Source organism: Onychostruthus taczanowskii, unplaced genomic scaffold, assembly GCF_017590055.1.
Source record: "Onychostruthus taczanowskii isolate IOZ18803 unplaced genomic scaffold, ASM1759005v1 scaffold7, whole genome shotgun sequence".
In the NCBI taxonomy this organism is placed as follows: domain Eukaryota; kingdom Metazoa; phylum Chordata; class Aves; order Passeriformes; family Passeridae; genus Onychostruthus; species Onychostruthus taczanowskii.
This window is the reverse complement of record NW_024504786.1, coordinates 17,672,744-17,689,976: the sequence shown is the minus strand read 5'-3', so window position 1 is coordinate 17,689,976 and position 17,233 is coordinate 17,672,744. Positions and strand designations below refer to the sequence as shown.

At 38.4% G+C, this 17,233-nt stretch overlaps 1 protein-coding gene across 1 annotated transcript; it reads left to right on the top strand.

The window, feature by feature from the left end:
- The first annotated feature begins 885 nt into the window (after positions 1–885).
- On the top strand, positions 886–8,582 carry VCAM1 (vascular cell adhesion molecule 1). Its single transcript, XM_041421622.1, has 7 exons — positions 886–1,100; positions 1,815–2,093; positions 2,770–3,087; positions 3,312–3,584; positions 4,211–4,474; positions 4,907–5,173; positions 7,661–8,582. The coding sequence occupies exons 1-7, from the start codon at positions 1,037–1,039 to the stop codon at positions 7,819–7,821; spliced, it is 1,626 nt and encodes a 541-aa protein (XP_041277556.1). The 5' UTR covers positions 886–1,036; the 3' UTR covers positions 7,822–8,582.
- Positions 8,583–17,233: the final 8,651 nt, after the last annotated feature.

Below are 17,233 nucleotides of genomic sequence, written 5' to 3'. Positions count from 1 at the left end.
GCATCCCCAGGTCCTTTTGCCCTGGGGAGCTTTCCAGCCACTCTTCCCCAAGCCTGTAGTGCTGTATGGGGTTGTTGTGAGCTGAGAGCAAGACCTGGCACTTCACTGTATTGAACCTCATCCCATTGGCCTCAGCCAATTTATCCAGCCTGTCCAGATCCCTCTGTAGTAACTGAATTACTTAAGTAGTTGAATAAATAAACAACTGAGACTTAGAAACCTTTATCCATTCTTTGCATTCACAGCATTTTCCAACTGAAAATGAAACACTGAAAGCATTATTTTACATTTTTTCCTAACATCACTGCCTATTAGCCAGCATGAGTTGTCCTCAGAAATATTCCAAACTGGATTTATATATCCACTGCAAAGTGGCATTGGGAATATTAATTAATTCCATTAATTTGAAGAGTATCAGCCTGAGTCAAGCTGAGTAAGTCAGATCTCCAGACTTCTGTTATCTCATGTATTCCTTCATTTTTAGAGATCAAAAATACTTAGGAACATGACTAACAACACCTCTGAAAGTGGTAGCACAGTTTTCAAAGGAAATACTGAGTCATGTAATGTTATTTACAGAGCTGAGCATTGTTGAAATTGTTCTGAAGACTCAATCCCACAAAAATATTTTCATTAAAAACAAATTCGAATAACTTTTTAATCTGAGATATAGTTACTTTCAATTACTTGGACTTAAGCATGTTCTTTCATTTTATCAGTTGTTTGCAGGATCAGATCTGAAACAGATTTTTTCAAATGTAGTAGGCACTGTATTTGCAAGCGTTACTATTTATTTTCCTGGGCTGTCACAAAAGCAGCAGAGGGCGCTGAGCCAACGGACACGGCCTGATATGGGTCTCTTCCTCCCTGCTCTGGATTTTCCCGTCCAGGGATTTCCCACTCTGCCTTTATAAAGAGCAAGCTGGAGCTCTTGTAATAAACTGTTGCAGAGCAGCAAGATCTCGCAGTGCTTCTTCACAGAAAATAGAAAGTAAACTTTTGAATTACTTTCTTTATCTAGTAACAGCAATTATAAATGTTTAAAGAGATGGGAAGAACAAGCCAGGCTGTGCTAGTAATTTTGTGTGTGTTAAGGACTGGTAAGTTGGGGAAGGTGGCGGTTGGTGGTCCTTGTTTTATTTTTTAAAACTTTGTTACATGTAAACTGACCTAAAATTTACTGTTTGATCTTTATTTCTCTTTTCTCCAGTTACCTTTTCATTTCAGTGAATACAACTGTCAATTAAGTAGTTCTGTCAAAATGTCAGGAAGCTTTTTTTGGCATTTACTTTGAGCTTTTCTGTGCTCTGCAATGACTCAGTCATTTTGCTATTGAGTTTGCTAAAAGACAGTCTAGGAGACAACTGCAGTATATCACTGAATGCTTGATTTTTTTACTGTCATTCCTGACAGTAGCAGGCAAGTTTGGAACTAAATGTCCTGTTGAAAGTGTTTCTGCTGTTGTCTTTGCTATCTTCCTGCTATGTCTCCCCTCAAATGTTACAAAGTTTTAGAACCAGATCCACCTGACAAAAAAGTTATATTGTGCTAATACATTTATTTAAATTTGGTTGATGCCATTTTATATATGAAAACTGTCAGACATCTGAGTCTGTATTATCTTTGACAAAAATAGCCATGTTTATGGGGTGTTTTGAGTATGTAAACCACTGTATAAGCTTTATCAGTTTAACTACCACACAACCATAAAGAAATTAAGCATAAAGTCCTCAAGTCACAGTAGAATATGAGAAGAAATAGGAAGATAAATGTTGAGAAAGCTGCTGAATTGATGTGTGTTTTCCCTTTTGTAGTTAAAGCTTTTGAAATGGAAATTATACCTGCTGAGAGAATTGTGGCACAGATTGGAGACACACTTGTACTCACATGCAATACTACTGGCTGTGCATCACCAAGTTTTTCCTGGAGAACACAGATGGACAGCCCCCTTGGAGGAAAAGTCAGCAACCACAGGACATATTCTACATTGACTATGAATCCAGTTAGCATTGTGAATTCTCATTCTTATCTTTGTACTGTCATATGTGATGAGAGAGGGAAAAAGGAGAAGAGTGTCAAAGTTGAACTTTACTGTAAGTAAAAATGTAAAATTCTCTTTAAATAGTACATGTTGATAGAAAACTCACTAATTGTTTTAGATATTGTGGTTATCAGTTAACTTTTAATTCTAGGATAATGAGTGTTATGGCTCAACATATACTTCCTTCTGAGATTCCTTTATATGCCTGTTCAGGACACTTTCTTAGCCCTTTTCTGCTTTCTGCATTGAAGATTGTATGTACTAGTATTATTTATTCTTGTTTTTGGTAATTCTTAAAAGCCAAAACAGGCACTGCCTGAAAGCATTCCTAGAGCTGGGGAAATAAAAATCAAAGCCTTTGTAGTTTGCAGGAGAATAATTCAGATGTCTAAACCTACCAGCACAGAAAACAGGATAGCACTAGTGTATGGATTGCTCTGAATGGCTGTAGTAAAGCAGCTGTATCACTGCCCAGGTGCCATGCTGAATTTTGCTAATCTTTTGTGATCATGTTTCAACAATTGTACAAATAAACTTCCTGTTAGTAAATGTACTGCTGATAAAGGACCTGTAGGTCTTCAGATCAAGATGTGGCTTGTAATAATGTTGATAGAGTGTCATGTTCTGACCACCTCTAAACTCAAGATATTTGGTGTCTGGATCTTGCTCTTATGTTGACCCTACTGTTCTTCTCTACTAGTCTAAAGAAATTGATTTTATTCTTTTAGCTTTCCCCAGTGATCCTGTCATTGAGATCAGCCCATCCTTAGTTGCTGGAAAACCAGCCACTGTCACCTGTAAAATTCCTGATGTGTATCCTTCTGATCACCTGGAAGTTCTCCTAAAGAAAGATGAACATGTTCTTCATGAGAAATATTTTTTGGAAGATGACAGCACAAACACAGAGACCAAAATTGTGACATATACATTTCATCCCATGGCTGAAGATGCTGGGAAAGAGATTACCTGTGTGGCCAGGTTACCAATTGCTGATATGGATTTTGAACCCAAAGAAAGAACATCTTCTCAGAAGCTTAATGCAAATTGTAAGTATTTTTGTACAAGGGCTTTTGATAGTTCAGCTTTCAAAGCTGCAAGCAAAATGTCTTAGTAATTCTGGAAAAATGGTCCCACTGTGCTACTGGGATACATATTTTTCTTTTTTGTCTTGGTATTCTGTGACATGTACTTCTAGAAAAGCTAGTGTTAGAGATGTGCATGTCATTCTTCATTTACACACTGATCTTGTCTTCCTTTTGTTTTCTTACAGTTGGTCCACAAAATACTGTCATTACTGCATCTCCAGGCAACTCACCAATGGAAGGAGAGTCTCTGAGCCTCACTTGTGTGACTCAAAGTAACCCACCAGCACAAATAGTTTGGAGTAAATATTTGGCTGAAGAAAGCATTCAGCATCTGATAAAAAACCATGTTCTTTCTATTCCCCATGTCCATTTCAATGATTCAGGACAGTACATCTGTGAAGTAATTAATCTGGTAACTAATAAAACAGAGAAAGCAACTGTGGACATTATTATACAAGGTACAAGTCTCTTTGAGTTTCACTTGTATTATCCAGTACCTAACTGGCTGACCTCTGTTAGGTTGGAGGATGCTGAAACACTGAAAATTAGGAAAATATGGGGCTTTCCTTGTTACATATTCAGGATTCAGCTTCAATTTAAGGCTGTTCCTCATGTGCTGTAGTTTTTCTTTCTATATTGAATTTTCAGCTAATTCTCTTAGTACTGCTGTTGTGCATGCACATTTCAATACATTTCCCATAATGCTACACTAAAAGTCAGAAAAGAGTCTGAGAAAGTGGTGGGGACAAGCACACTGTTATTTCTGTGAAATGTAATGTGCATACCAGTTTCACAGGGAGATCAGTCTCCTTCTTTGAAGTAATAGTTTTAGTCAGTGGCATTACATTTAATAGGCATTTAATGGTAAAACTGTTTTGGACGTAATAATATTGTTGTTGTAATATTTTGTGATTGATTGATTGATTGACTGCTACTGCTTTGACCGACCCAAAAGTCTTAGATTGAGTCTGGGGTCAAAAGCAAAATAAACAGATCCTTGAGCAAGCAATTCTTGCTTTCTTAAAACCTTCTCCATTTTTGGTACCTTTGCATTGCTCTAACAGCCTTTTCTTTTGTCATGCAGGTGCTCCAGTCATTACAAAACTCTCCATTGAACCTTCTACAACAGTTCAGGAAGGAGAAAATGTTTCCATACAATGTTCTGCTGAAAGTAACCCTCCTCCCAAGATTATTTTAAGGAGAAAATCTGACAATGCAGACACAGGGCGTTACAGTGCCAGGAGTATTCTTCTTCCATCTGTGGTGTTCCAAAATGGAGGAGACTATGAATGTGTAGCAGAAAATAAGTATGGGAACAGTAAAAGTGAAATCACTCTTAATGTGAAATGTAAGTATGTGTAAAGTTTTCCCAGTCATTTAAAAATAATTAGTTAGTTCTTCAGTGATTAAATATAACCATCAAATTAAATGAAACCCTGTGAGAACAAAGAATCATCATAGTCCTCTGCTTTTCCCAAAGAAAGGAGCATGTTCATCAGCATGAACAAAACAAAGTCACAAAATCTTTAATGTGAGGACAGTCTTTAGTGGAGATCTGAATGAGTGAGAAACTGATCTCCACGCTTAGAAGTATTTGGTTAGACTGTCTAGGCTATGGAGGGTATGTCCAGAAACTCTGATGCAGTGTGCTTTACTTTTGTTATGAGAATAAAAAAGAAATTAGCTTTGGGAGGGTGTCAATCTACTATCCAATAAGACATGTTGGATCCATCTCTAAAAAAAATCCAGTGATGATTAACTATAGGACTCTTCCTTTCAGATGGACCAAAGAATACAATGATCACTATTTTCCCTACTGCTGCTCTTAAAGAAGGAGAAACTGTAACAATGAAATGTACTAGTTCTGGTAATCCAGCTCCTGTGATCTCCTGGAAGAAAAAGAAGGCCACCGGGGAGTCTGAGAAAATTTCTGAAAATGCAACTATAACTCTATGGAACTTGAAAAGCCAAGATCTGGGGCTTTATGAATGTGAAGCCTATAATCAATTTGGCAAGGAAGAAAAAGCTGTGAAGTTATATGTTCAAGGTTTGTAGAACAAGACAGAAAACAAGTTTTTTGGTTTAGGTATTTTAGGTCCAGATCTTCTTTTTGAAGAATGAGGTAATTGTGTCTTTGATGTCAGTAGAGTTAAAAGGTGGCCCTGATGTCACTAAGTGATTTAGGAAGCTTTAAACAATGAAGTGTGAAGCCTGCCTTAATACAGATAGTTCTTAAGTCGGTGGGGCTTCCATCACTCCTTCCAACTGCCAAGTGTGTTTGTGAGGTAAAGAAGGTATGTAGTGCCTGGGAGGAAATATCCTTCCAAGCAGGCCTACCAGTGGATATATGCATAGGAAAGATTCAAGGAGACAGTACGTGCTGAAGCTGCTCTATGGAAGCAGCTCCTTGCTTCTTCCCTAAGCTTCAACTCTGTTTCCTGCTCTTACAAGCTGCATTTAAGCTACAAGAAATGCTGATTCCCCAACTTAGATGGAATGATAGCGAAGTTTCATTTTCAATAGTAGTCAGACTTCTCTGCTTTAGCTCTGCTGCTTCTGCCTATTGCATAGCAACAGCGTCTTGCTTAGGGATCACTTCTGCCATCAATTCAGCTCTCTTCCCTGTTCTTTACTATTTTTATAGCTGCACCAAAAAATACACTTTTGATTTCCCCTTCAAGCAAAGCGAAACAAGGACGAAGTGTTACTACTCCTTGCATATCTGCAGATGTTACATCTCTTAGGACTAGCCTGTAAAATAAAGTTGGTGATGGGTTCACAACCCTTGAAACAGTAGATAGAAATATACCACAGACAGGGCTCAGCTAAGGGATGCAGGAAAATACACATGCATACTGTTAATGAAGTGGGGGAGCAGTCTCAGCACATAGTACTTATGTCGAAGGTTAGTTAATATAACTGCTGTGCAGAGCTCATACTAGGATTTGTCTTACAAAGAGTGACATCTTCAGTTTCATTAACAATGGTCTTTAAAAAATCTGACATGATTTGCATAGGTTCTTGTCATAAGTGATAGGGTCTTAATGCTGATGAAAATTTCTGTCCAAAATAGCAGATGCATAAAATAGTTGCTGCTTCAAATGTTTTTTGTATTTCTACTTCATCTTTTGAAAACAGGATATAAAATTGCAGAACCTTGTGAAAAAAAAATGCAGCTCTAGGACTCCTTCCTCTGCTTTTTCTATTTTTCTTCTGTTGAAAGAGGACATAAGCCTCTGGGTTTGTTGGTCTGTGCCCTTTCATGAACTCAAACAAATAAACTATGAAATAAGAAAAGAGAGACTCCATATAATGTAAAAATTATGCAACATAATCTGTCAATTGATAAAATGTTCTTTTTGCCAGCTGCTGTTGGCATCAGTGGTGAAGGATAGCTGGTGGCAGTGCAGTATGGGCTAAAGGTCTAAAGCTACGGGGTCAGCTACTACAGTGGACCCATTAACTGGATTCATATTTTGCATGTAAAAGCTGCTGATGCCTCATGAGTTTTGCTTCTGTTTGTTGCTAAATCCTATCTTGAATTTCTTTTTAGTTCCTCTTCAAAATATTACTGTATTAATATATCCATCAGAAAATGTTAAAGAAGTAGAAAATATCACTGTTACATGTAGCACATACACCCTCGGAGATGGTCCTGAAAAAAAAGCCCATCAGGAGAAATCATTCTGCCGTCAGTGAATGGAAACTTTATACTCTGCAGTGTCACCAAAGATTATACAAGCATATAGGTCCTTCATATTTTCAGTAAGGCTGGAACAGCATTACAGAGATTCAGATAGCTGTTGTAGGTAGCTGGGTCTGTTGCCTTAAACCTATATTTTTTGTATGTTTTAGTGAAATTTGTGTCAAGGTGAGCGCAACTGCTTCATAGCTGGTACTTGCGTGGAAGTACGGTGGTTAGCTTGAAAAAAAACCCCTCACCCAAAATCAAACCAAACAACCTGGTCAGATAAGCTGTATCTTAACCTCCTTTCAGTGTGGCTGTCATTGTCTCTCTTAGATGAGCGGGTGTGGTAGCTTTAAGGATAGGGCCACAAAAAGGTGATTCTTGGCTGCATTTCTCTCCACATGCTTGGACAATGAGACTAATCCAGAGTACATTGTGTTTCACAGAAAATCTAAATACTGAGCTTTTAAAACATGGTCTTCCCCTTGAAGAATGAATTTCAGGATGTTGAAATGTACCAAAATGTTTCCTGGGTATAATATGTGATATTCCTCTTGTATTCTTGGTGAATTTCATGTTATTCCTCATTATAGATGATATCAGATAGATTTGAACTTGAATAGCAAATTCAAGACCAAGACAGTGGCTAGGAATTAAAATATGTAATATGAAGCTCTAAAGAAAAAAAAGTAAAGGAAATCTCAAAAAGTATGCTTTGTGCATGAAAACAGAAATATGTTCCAAATGAAGGTCATTAATAAAACTCCTTTTACAGTGATGCACATGTATCAAATGTGTTTCAAACAATATTTACACATTTTGTTCTCCTTTTGTCTCCATTTTCAGCAAGATTGGAAGAACCAGATCAGATGATACCACTGATTATTGCATTCTCATCTGTAGCAGCAGTAGCGGTACCTGCAGTTGCAATTTTGATCTACGTGTCAAGACAAGCAAAGATCAATGGATCCTACAGTCTTGTAAAAGCACTCAGGTTGAAAGTTTGATCATGTGAATATAAGTCTTTAGTTGATAATAAGCACATTTATTTATTGCTGTGACTGGTTCTACTCTTCTGTAACATATGGTAACAAACAAGTGACTTAAGAACAGCACCATGTGATAGCAAATGGGCTTATTTTCATGTTTTGATAAGTGTTTTGGTATTTAAATTAAAGGAAGAGCTAGAATCCCGACCTAGAAGTTGATAAATCTTTTCTGTGTTGAAGCATTCTGAACAAAGAATTCTCTGAAGAACTAGGTTTGTACATAGTGTATAATTTGTGTTATAAATATGTTCAACTAAATATCAGTTTGTAAAACTGAAGTCTTACTGCAACTGTACAGAGGAATTTTTTAAATTCAGATATATAAATCAATATTGCTTGAGCTGATCAGGTGATTTTTATTTTGTATTACTCTGCAGCATGAATGTTTTTTAATATAATTTGTCTGGTTGTGGTAATGTTTGGAAAATGTTCTCATTTCATAAACTCTGTACCTTCAATGAAGTTACACAATCACTGGGCTATGCATTTCTAACAAATTTAAACTAATTTAAGCCTTTGAGGCTCATTTGCAAAACTTTTTATTTTAAATATTATTCAAAAAATGTCTGGGGTTATAATGCTGTAAGTTCTAGCACTGCTAAGGTATTCTTGCTGGCTTCAATCATTCTCAGATCAATGTCATAATCCCGTTATTTTGTGATGAGCCAAATCAGGCTTTCTTGTAAAATATAAGGGCATTGTAAATATGCTTTACAGATTTCCACTGCAAAATAAAACTACCAGTAGGTGTCTTTGACTATATCCTCCTAATGATGCTTGTTTAAGATGATGCCAGAATACACATTACTCTGGAAGGAAATTGTCCTTGGCAGCAGCAGTTGTGGGTGTCACAATGGGAAAGACACAAACAGGCCGGCAGCCTCAGGGCATAGACAGGGGGCACAGGCAAAATCTGTGCACCTCAGTGATGGTGGGTGAGCTGTTGCCTGAAGAAATGCCCTTCCCAAGCTCCTCACTCTGCAAATCTAAACCACATGCTTGACAATTTCCCTTTTAACAGAGAGCTGGTGTCTGCATGCTTCACTCTGCTTGGCACCACACACTTTCCAGAGCTGGCAAAATGGCTGTGGAAATAGTGAACTTCTGGTGCAGAAGCCAAGATGGAGGGCAGGAGAGGTGGAATTTGATAGTATTCCTCCTTACCTCCCTTCTCCTGACTAGCAGCGGTGCTTTCACTGATCTGGGTGCTGATGTTCAGCACCGAAGGCAAAGTTGTGGGAGGTGTAGGCTCTGTGGCTGAGATGTTGAAATGCATCCTGATGCACTGTGGCCAGATCCACTGTGCTAGGCAAGGAAGGTGGGCCTGGCCCCTCCAAACTTGCACACAAGAAGCTCAAGCAGAGATTTATGAAAAGAATATGTCTTTACATTATACACATGGTGACAACTGCTGCCAACAGCAATGCAAATGTGGGTGCTAGCTCTGGGATGAGGCTACCTCTGGAATGAGACAGTTGTGCACATCTCCCATATTTCTTCATAGTGTGTTCAGCAGTGTTTTGTGCACAGTAAATCAGTTCATGCAGGATGTCTATCTAAATTGGAAAGGGAGGCTTGGAAGGTGGGGGTGTAGCAGAAAAATGGGAGAGCAGTGTGGACTTGGCTTGGAGGAATGTGAACATGCAGTAGGAGGGTGAAGAAAAGATTGAAGACAGAGGAGGAGGAGAGCTTTGACAGGCCTATGACATAAATTTCTTGGAGGTGGTGCCAGGCATATTTATTCAGAATAATGTCAGGCCTGTCTCAGTGCTGTCTTGTGAATAAACCAGAAAGCATGATTTTTCCACTGTGCAAAATTTTGGTGCACACACATTTTGCCTAATCAGTGAGGTTCTGGTGTCTGTATTGCAGGAAGGATAGCTAGGAAAGATACAGGGAAGGAGGTCTGGAAAACAGGACAAATGAAAATGCCTGGGACTTTCCAGTTTGAGAGAGAATGCTGAAGGAGGAGGGGTTCTGACTGATGTTTTCCAAATTGTGAAAGCAGTTGATGGCAAACAACAGATGCAAAACTGTTTGCTAAAACATGCAATTCCAGAACAACAGGATATTCAAACTAAGGAGAAAGTGTTTTAGCCAAAAAAAAAAAAAAATAGAACAGTGCTTTTTCACAGGGTGAATGTTAATCTACTGGAAGCTGCTGCAGAAGGTCAGGGGGATAACAGTATCAATTGGTTCAAAAGCAGAATAGAAAAAATAATGGGCTAAAGGTCCATAAAAAACCCAAAAGGGAGTAGACAGAAATGTACTGTATAACATCCCTTATTGAATGGCCATTGATGCTGAGCAGTCCTCAGGATACATACCAGAGAAAGTGGCCAGCGTATGACATCCTGAAATAGTGTCTTTCACTGCTCTAGACATCCTGGGGTTGGTGGGGTACTGGTAGTACCCACCAAGGTATGCCTTGCCTTCTTACTCCTGCTCTGAGCAGCCTTGGGCCAGACCTTGCAGAAAGGGCATAAAAGTTCCTGTGCTGTTTTTCCCCCTACTGTGGACTGAGAAGATGGAAGATGGGTGGGAGAGAAATAAGAGCCATCTTGCAACAGTGCTTTGTGCTTGAGTAGTCATTACTGGAAATTCCTCCACAAGTTTCCAGTACTCTTCCAGCTGGTGGTTTTGTCAGTATTTCTGATACAGATACAGATGTTAATGTCCTCGTGGCTTGTCTGCCCTCTCAGGACCTCCATTAAGGTGTGAAGTGACTTAAGTCAGTAGGAAATGCCCCTTGATTTCAACAGGGCCAGCTTTCTCCCCAGAAATGTTAAGTGAATAGAAAGAATTTCTAGTGTCCATTTTAGGAGAGGTTGCTCTTGTGTTGACAGTGAGCTTCCTAGCAGTGAAATCACAAAGTCTTGCCAGGGGATTTCCTGCCCTACTGTCTGATTCTCGGTATTTTCCAGGGAACTTAAATGATATCAGTACAAGCTTGTCCTATGAAGGTTTAAAGTTCACAGGCAAATAACTTCTCTTTTTATTTAAAACTACAGAAGGAATATTGCTTCTCCTTACACAGTTTCTCATCAAGCAACTTGCAGAGCCTCTGCCCTGGCAAAAAGTCATGAACAGCAGCTCCAGCCCAGCAAGTGATTTCAGAGCTGCCTGGAGGTCTAGGTAAGAATCTGTGCCAGAGGGCCTGTCTTTATGATCAAGAAAGTGCTCTGTAAAGCAAAGAGCTGACAGGTCCTCTCAGGTTTTCTCTATAAAGTCACTTCACACATTATAGATTTGCATTTCCCCCTGTCTGATCTTTGCTCAAGCATAGCTTTGTCTTTTCCTCTTCAGGAGTTTAGCCCAAAAATACCACTGGGCAATGCTCATATGAGTCAGGATTTTAACAGGTGATTGCAAATTCTCACTCCCTGAAGTCAGTTCAGGATGTGTTCTTTCATTAAAAGCTCAAATAGGAAAAGATACATATTTTAAATATCTCCAAGGATGCTTTCAAATAATTTTTTAGGTATACTGAAGGGGACAGTTAATATATTCCATAAGAGAGGTGCTGTTATCTGTTGGAGATAACACTGGTGGCCTTGCATTTGAAGAAGCAGGCTCCTCCTGTTTTTAGGGACTAGCAGGGCCTGATCAGGATATTTAAGGCCAGATGATGATCTGGTGTCTCTGAATGGGGCAGGCCATTCAGCTCCATGGACTTGCTGTTGTGCTGGGCCACATAACTTCTTTAAGCAGAGTTTGTTCCCCTGTGAGATATCTGATCTGGAAATTCCTCACAGAGAGTTTGCAATTGTCCTTGGTTGTCAGTGGTGCCCTGCCTGTGATATATACGTGGCCTACTTCCTAATCCAATTTTTCTGTCCTTTTACACCATTCTACCCAAATGATGATTGCATGCTGTAATCAAGTAATCTCTTATTTCTTTGGTAAATGAAAGACATAGGGCTGTTGGAAGCCTACATTTATCAGGCCTTTTCTACAGCAGTAAATAATCCTTGTATTTTCTTCTAAATCCCCTCCAGCACTACACGTACCTTTTAACATGAGGCAAAAAAAAAACTTTGTCAAACCAACCAGTCTGAATTTTATCTAGACCATGCAACTTAGCAATCAAAACCTGACAAGAGTTTTTGACACTGTACTCAGTTTGAAGGCCACTTCACACTTAAGAAAGTGAGAGGAGTGGTTATATCAGGGAAACTCCCTCTGTTGTTCCATTCCATTGTTGTGAAGCTCAACAGCCTTTAAGCCTCACAATCTTTTGGGATCCACATACTGTATATCCTGCCACAAAAGTGGTGCAAGTTATGTTACCAGAAATATGGAAATTCTTGTGAAAAGAGTAATGTGCTTTGCTGTTAGCTCCAGGCATCTTAGTGGTGTTTTGTTGCAAGCACCTGGATACCTGCCAGGTACAAAAGCAGGGGATCTCCTGCCTGTCCCTCTGTCCTTCTCCTGAGGAGTCCTTCTGGTGCTGCTGAAGTACCCAGAGTGGCCAAACATGTGACTGTGAGATACAGGGCTGGGAAATTCCCCTTGTTTACGAGGTCCTTGGTTCCTCTCACTGGTTCTGCTATGTTTAAGGCTCATTGCAAATGAAACAAGTGAAACAGTTTTTTGGCAGGGTGAAAATTTACCCTTTGAGGGAACCTATTACTTTTTGCAATGCAAAGAAATTGGAACATTTAATCTGAATATTTATTTTTTCAAAATAAAAAATAAATTTTATAAATAGATGTGATAGGGGGGTCTGGGACTTGGTACTTATGTGACTTGAAAGAGGACAACAATTACCTTTTTTTTAAATTGCAGTAATAAATACTATATCCATGTGTTAGAAGAGACAGGAACATATGAGGAATGTAAGAAAGCAAGATCATTTTACTGTAATCCTCTTTGCTGTGCATAACTGTAAAAGCTAAAATGTTTTGTCCTAATGCTGCTGGTTTTTTCTCTTAAATATTTTTCCTTTCCTTTTGAATGAGAGGCAGATATGGAACATCTGCTCTCAGCAGCCAAAAGAAATGGTGGCATATGATGTTCCAACACAGATGTCATGTCTTGAACACTCCCACATATTTCCAACTGTTATATTTCATGTTGTTCTTTCGTATTTATTGGAGATTTCCAGAGATGGAAAATATCAGTTTTACAGTGATGTAACTTTGAGACACTGTTACCAGTTGAGCCACAGAGCCTCTTTGCTAGTCAAACCTGGTGGATTAAACTAGCTTTTTACATTCTCAGGCACTTGGTGTACAGGGCAGAAAACAGCACTTGACCCTTTGGCGCCACTGCTAACATGCAGCTGAATAGACAACTTCAGAGCATAGGGCTGTAATATTTACTTGACTTTCAATGTGCTCAAACAACAAAATATTACCATCAATGGTGCATTCATTTGCTTGTTTCAATATCAGGAATGCATATAAAATAGAGTCAAAACACAACTGCACTCAGTTTTTTTAAATTACATTGAAAAACAGATCTACTATTTTTTTTGTTTATTTCCTGTTCAACTAAAATTGAATATTTTGTCTCTTCATTTATATCCAGGCATCAAAACAGTTGAATGAAGCAAGACAGCATGATTCTTCACTGTTGAATAATCATTCAGGCACTCATATCTGAAAACCATGCAGAAATAAATATTTGAGTGAGCTAATTTAGGTTTTGTAGATAAACTCTGGGAAAAAGGAAAGAAAATTTCCTTCTTACAAACAAAATGAAGTTCCAGCACCACATTGTTGTTGAGGCTTTTGTTCTAGTTCATAATCGTAATGGTCTTAGTGCTGATAACAGAGCAGGGATGGAGCAGATAGCAAGATTTTGTTTGTATTGATTAAAGATCATTTATTTTGGGAAATTGTGACAATGTTGGCATAAGTCACTTTTCCCAAGTTGTCTGAGGGGAAGTAAAAAGCAAGAACATGGCAGAATCAGGCTCTGCTTGCTTTGTCTGACAGCCAAAAAAGTTGTATATCAGTAGAAGCAGATAAAGAAATTAAAAGAATGCAGGAGAATGTATTTCCACATCTAAAGATAATTTCCTAGGCTAAAATTCTGTGTTCAAAACACAAATGTACTGAAATATTTTATTTATTTTATTGCTTATATAAACTTTTTGTCGGAACTTAATTCTTCCCTCTCTTGTTTTCTGTTTAGTAGTGTCTGTGGTAGCAAGCAGTTGAAGATCACACTTTACCTGTAGACTGTATGTGTGATTATTTCTGTTTTCCTTCCTGTTTCTAGCTCACTGTGAATTCAATAAAATGAGAAGCTATAAATCTCCAATTTTCCCTTCCTCAAACATGAATATCTACTTTATGAAAGCTGTTGTGCTTTTTAATTAGCAGAGTCCTCTTGCTGTAAAAATGAGAGACAGGTGAGTAGATGTGAGTTATGATCAAGGCACCTGTTCAGCCTTGGGCTTGATTTAATAGGGAAGAGCAGATAAATTCTGTGTGAGATGACTGCTGAATCACCCACAAGGTTTCTGCAGTCTTTTATGGATGCATATGCATAATTTTTGAATGAGACCAAATTAAGAAGGTAGCAAGATAATTGTAGGAAGACTCCGTGAAAGGGGAATTATGTTCATGATGATGTAGAGTATGAGAATGACCAATCTATGTCAAGCTGAGGTTTTTAACCAGCAGCAGGTAAAACTGAATTCCTAAAAATGCTGTAAAATCAACAAGCATGGTAATATGCTCTCTAAATGCACTTCCAGCCTCCAGCTCTTTTGAAGCTCAGGAGTTTCCTGAGTCAGAGTTTTCTTCACTGCCTTTAGTAACTTGCAAGGGGGTTGTTTTCTGTTCATTTTGTCACTTGAAGTTATGTAAATCCATAGCATGCACAACATCCTTGTTTTCAAGAGAAGAAGCACTGCTTTGCTGAGTTTGAGATCTTATGGTGGTATGTTTGTGAGCTTTTGAAATTTCTGCCTTACACTGTTTTGGTTTGTGTTCTTTTCAAAATGGAAGAAGGTGGGAGAAGGTTTGAGCCATCTTTCAACACTGAGCTATCTAGATTTCTAGATAATGTCTGGGACACAAGAGAATGTAGTGTGAAGGACTCTGCACAGCATTGCCACAAGCTGTCAACAGCAGGAGAGAGGGATTTGGCAGTGATCCCACAACCTAGCTGGAGAGCTGAATGTTCAAGATCTATGAAGAGGTAATTCTGCATACAATTTATATTGCCAGTTACTGTATTTAACATGGTACAGGTGAGTAATCAATTACTTTCATATTTGATGAACTCTCACTTAGATGTTTAATATTCAAATACAGTGAAGCAGGGGATGGCTGTGACAGTTATGTTCAGGACTAGCAGGAACAAGACCAGCCACCACACCTGCTCTCGTTCTTTGCAAACAAAATGAAAGCCTTTCCCATCTTTTCCACAAAAGCCCTGGGAAAAATTTTGAGGTTGGTTACTGGGATTATAGGAGAGACTACTGTTTTTTGGTATGTAGAAATCTGGACCAGAGAGTATTAATGAATGGCTGATGCATTGCTAAATGTCCTGCTCTTATTTTAATAAGAGTAATAATAAAACATGGTAAAGACTATAAAACAGGTAAGAGAGAAATATTTGGAATCCTACTGAATTGATAGAACATTTTTAGAAACTTCTAGAATTTTGTAAAAGAGTGTTTACATAGGTATTGTTTCCACTGTTAATGACAAAAATTTAATTTCAAGGTAGCATTTTGTACGATTTATCAAAATGAGTATGTGAAACAATAGGCCAATAGCATGAAGCAGATGAAACAAGAGATTCTTTTGTTGGAGCCTCTGAAGAGTGTGTAATCAGAGCTCAAGTCTATGACACTTGAAAAGAAAAACTGTCAGTTCTGAACCACCAGATTAACATCTTTGCCTGTACTTAAAAGATGAATACCTCTTTTCAGTTATCTTTCCTGCAGCTGAACTGTCAGGAACAGACATCTTGAAAGCATGTTTTTTGAGTGTCTTAAAAGAGCCATCCTTGGGATGGAAAGAGATAGAAGTCTGCAGTCTAAAGGAATGTAGTGCAGTGCACCTTCCAGGTCACCCTGAGATTATGGCCCAAACACAAATTGTACAAATAAGTGTTTTAAATTTAATTTAATATGCTTGGCCAAACTAATTCTTGATAATTTGAGTTTTTGGAAATCAAGAGGTCACAAATAGACTGAGCTAAAGCATGGCTTTTTCAAAAATATACTGATGGCAGGTTTAATAGGCAAAGTATGAGAAATTTTGTGGTAAATGCAGTCTTACTTTTCCGTGCTATTTAATCTGTTTTGGAATTTGAAGTTTTTAAGGTGCAGATATGTCTAAGTATTGATGCTAGGTAAAAAAAAAATGCATCTTAGAAGGGAGAAGTGTGTTTCTGGACTGATTGAAGCCTTTCAATATCCCTCCAGTCATCAGAGATTAGAGAACACAGAGCCAGTCCCTTCTCAGAGGTGAACAGTACAAAGACAAGGGGATATGGCCAAAACACGTGACAAGGGAAGTTCCAGTTGTACATGAGCAACAAATGCGTGGTGGGGATGGTTCAGCAGCCAGAACAGGACCTCAGCACCTGCAGGACCTCTGCCTTGGGGGTTTTTGCAATTCAGCTGGAAAAGACCATGATCAGTTTAATCTAACTGTAAAGTTTGCCATGCTTTCAGTGAAACACTGCACTTGATGATCTCCTGTAATCATCCCTGCCTAAATTTTTCTGTAACTATGAATGGCAGAGTCTTCCATGACATATAATTGTTTTTTTGATAAGGAGCAATATAATTCCTGTACAAGATCAGATGAAAGATATTGAAACAGACACTGACCTTTGGCAATAAGCAGAAACCAAAGTTTCACAGGAGGATGTAAGAAGCACCCCTGAAGCCAGATTTAGGACCAGCTGCTTCTACAGTATTAAGGTGGTTGGTGGTTTTTTTCCCCTACCTGATATATATTGCCTAAATGCAGGCATAAGATAAGACTCAGTCTATCTTCCAAATCATGGCATAGTCATAAGTCTAAAAGTCCAGTCATTTCATGACTCCTTTTTAAGTGCTCTCCCAATTGCTTCCTGTGGAAAAGAGTTGCACAGTTTAATAAGACACTTTGTGAAGTGTATTTCCTTTGATAGGTTTAAAATACTTCTCCTTTTTGTGCTCTTGTTTCTGAATAATCTGTCATACTCTAAAACCTCTAGTGTAGTGTCACTGTTCATAAGCACATATCAAGGTGATGCTTTCTATTCCAAAGGAATCTTCATCATTTACTTACCTTAAAGGATCTATAATGTTTCTGGGATTAGTCTGCATCTCATTCATTGCATTGCAATATTTTTGGGATATTGTTGCCTCTAAGCTGACGTAGCCTGGCTGATATCCATAGTTTCCAATCCC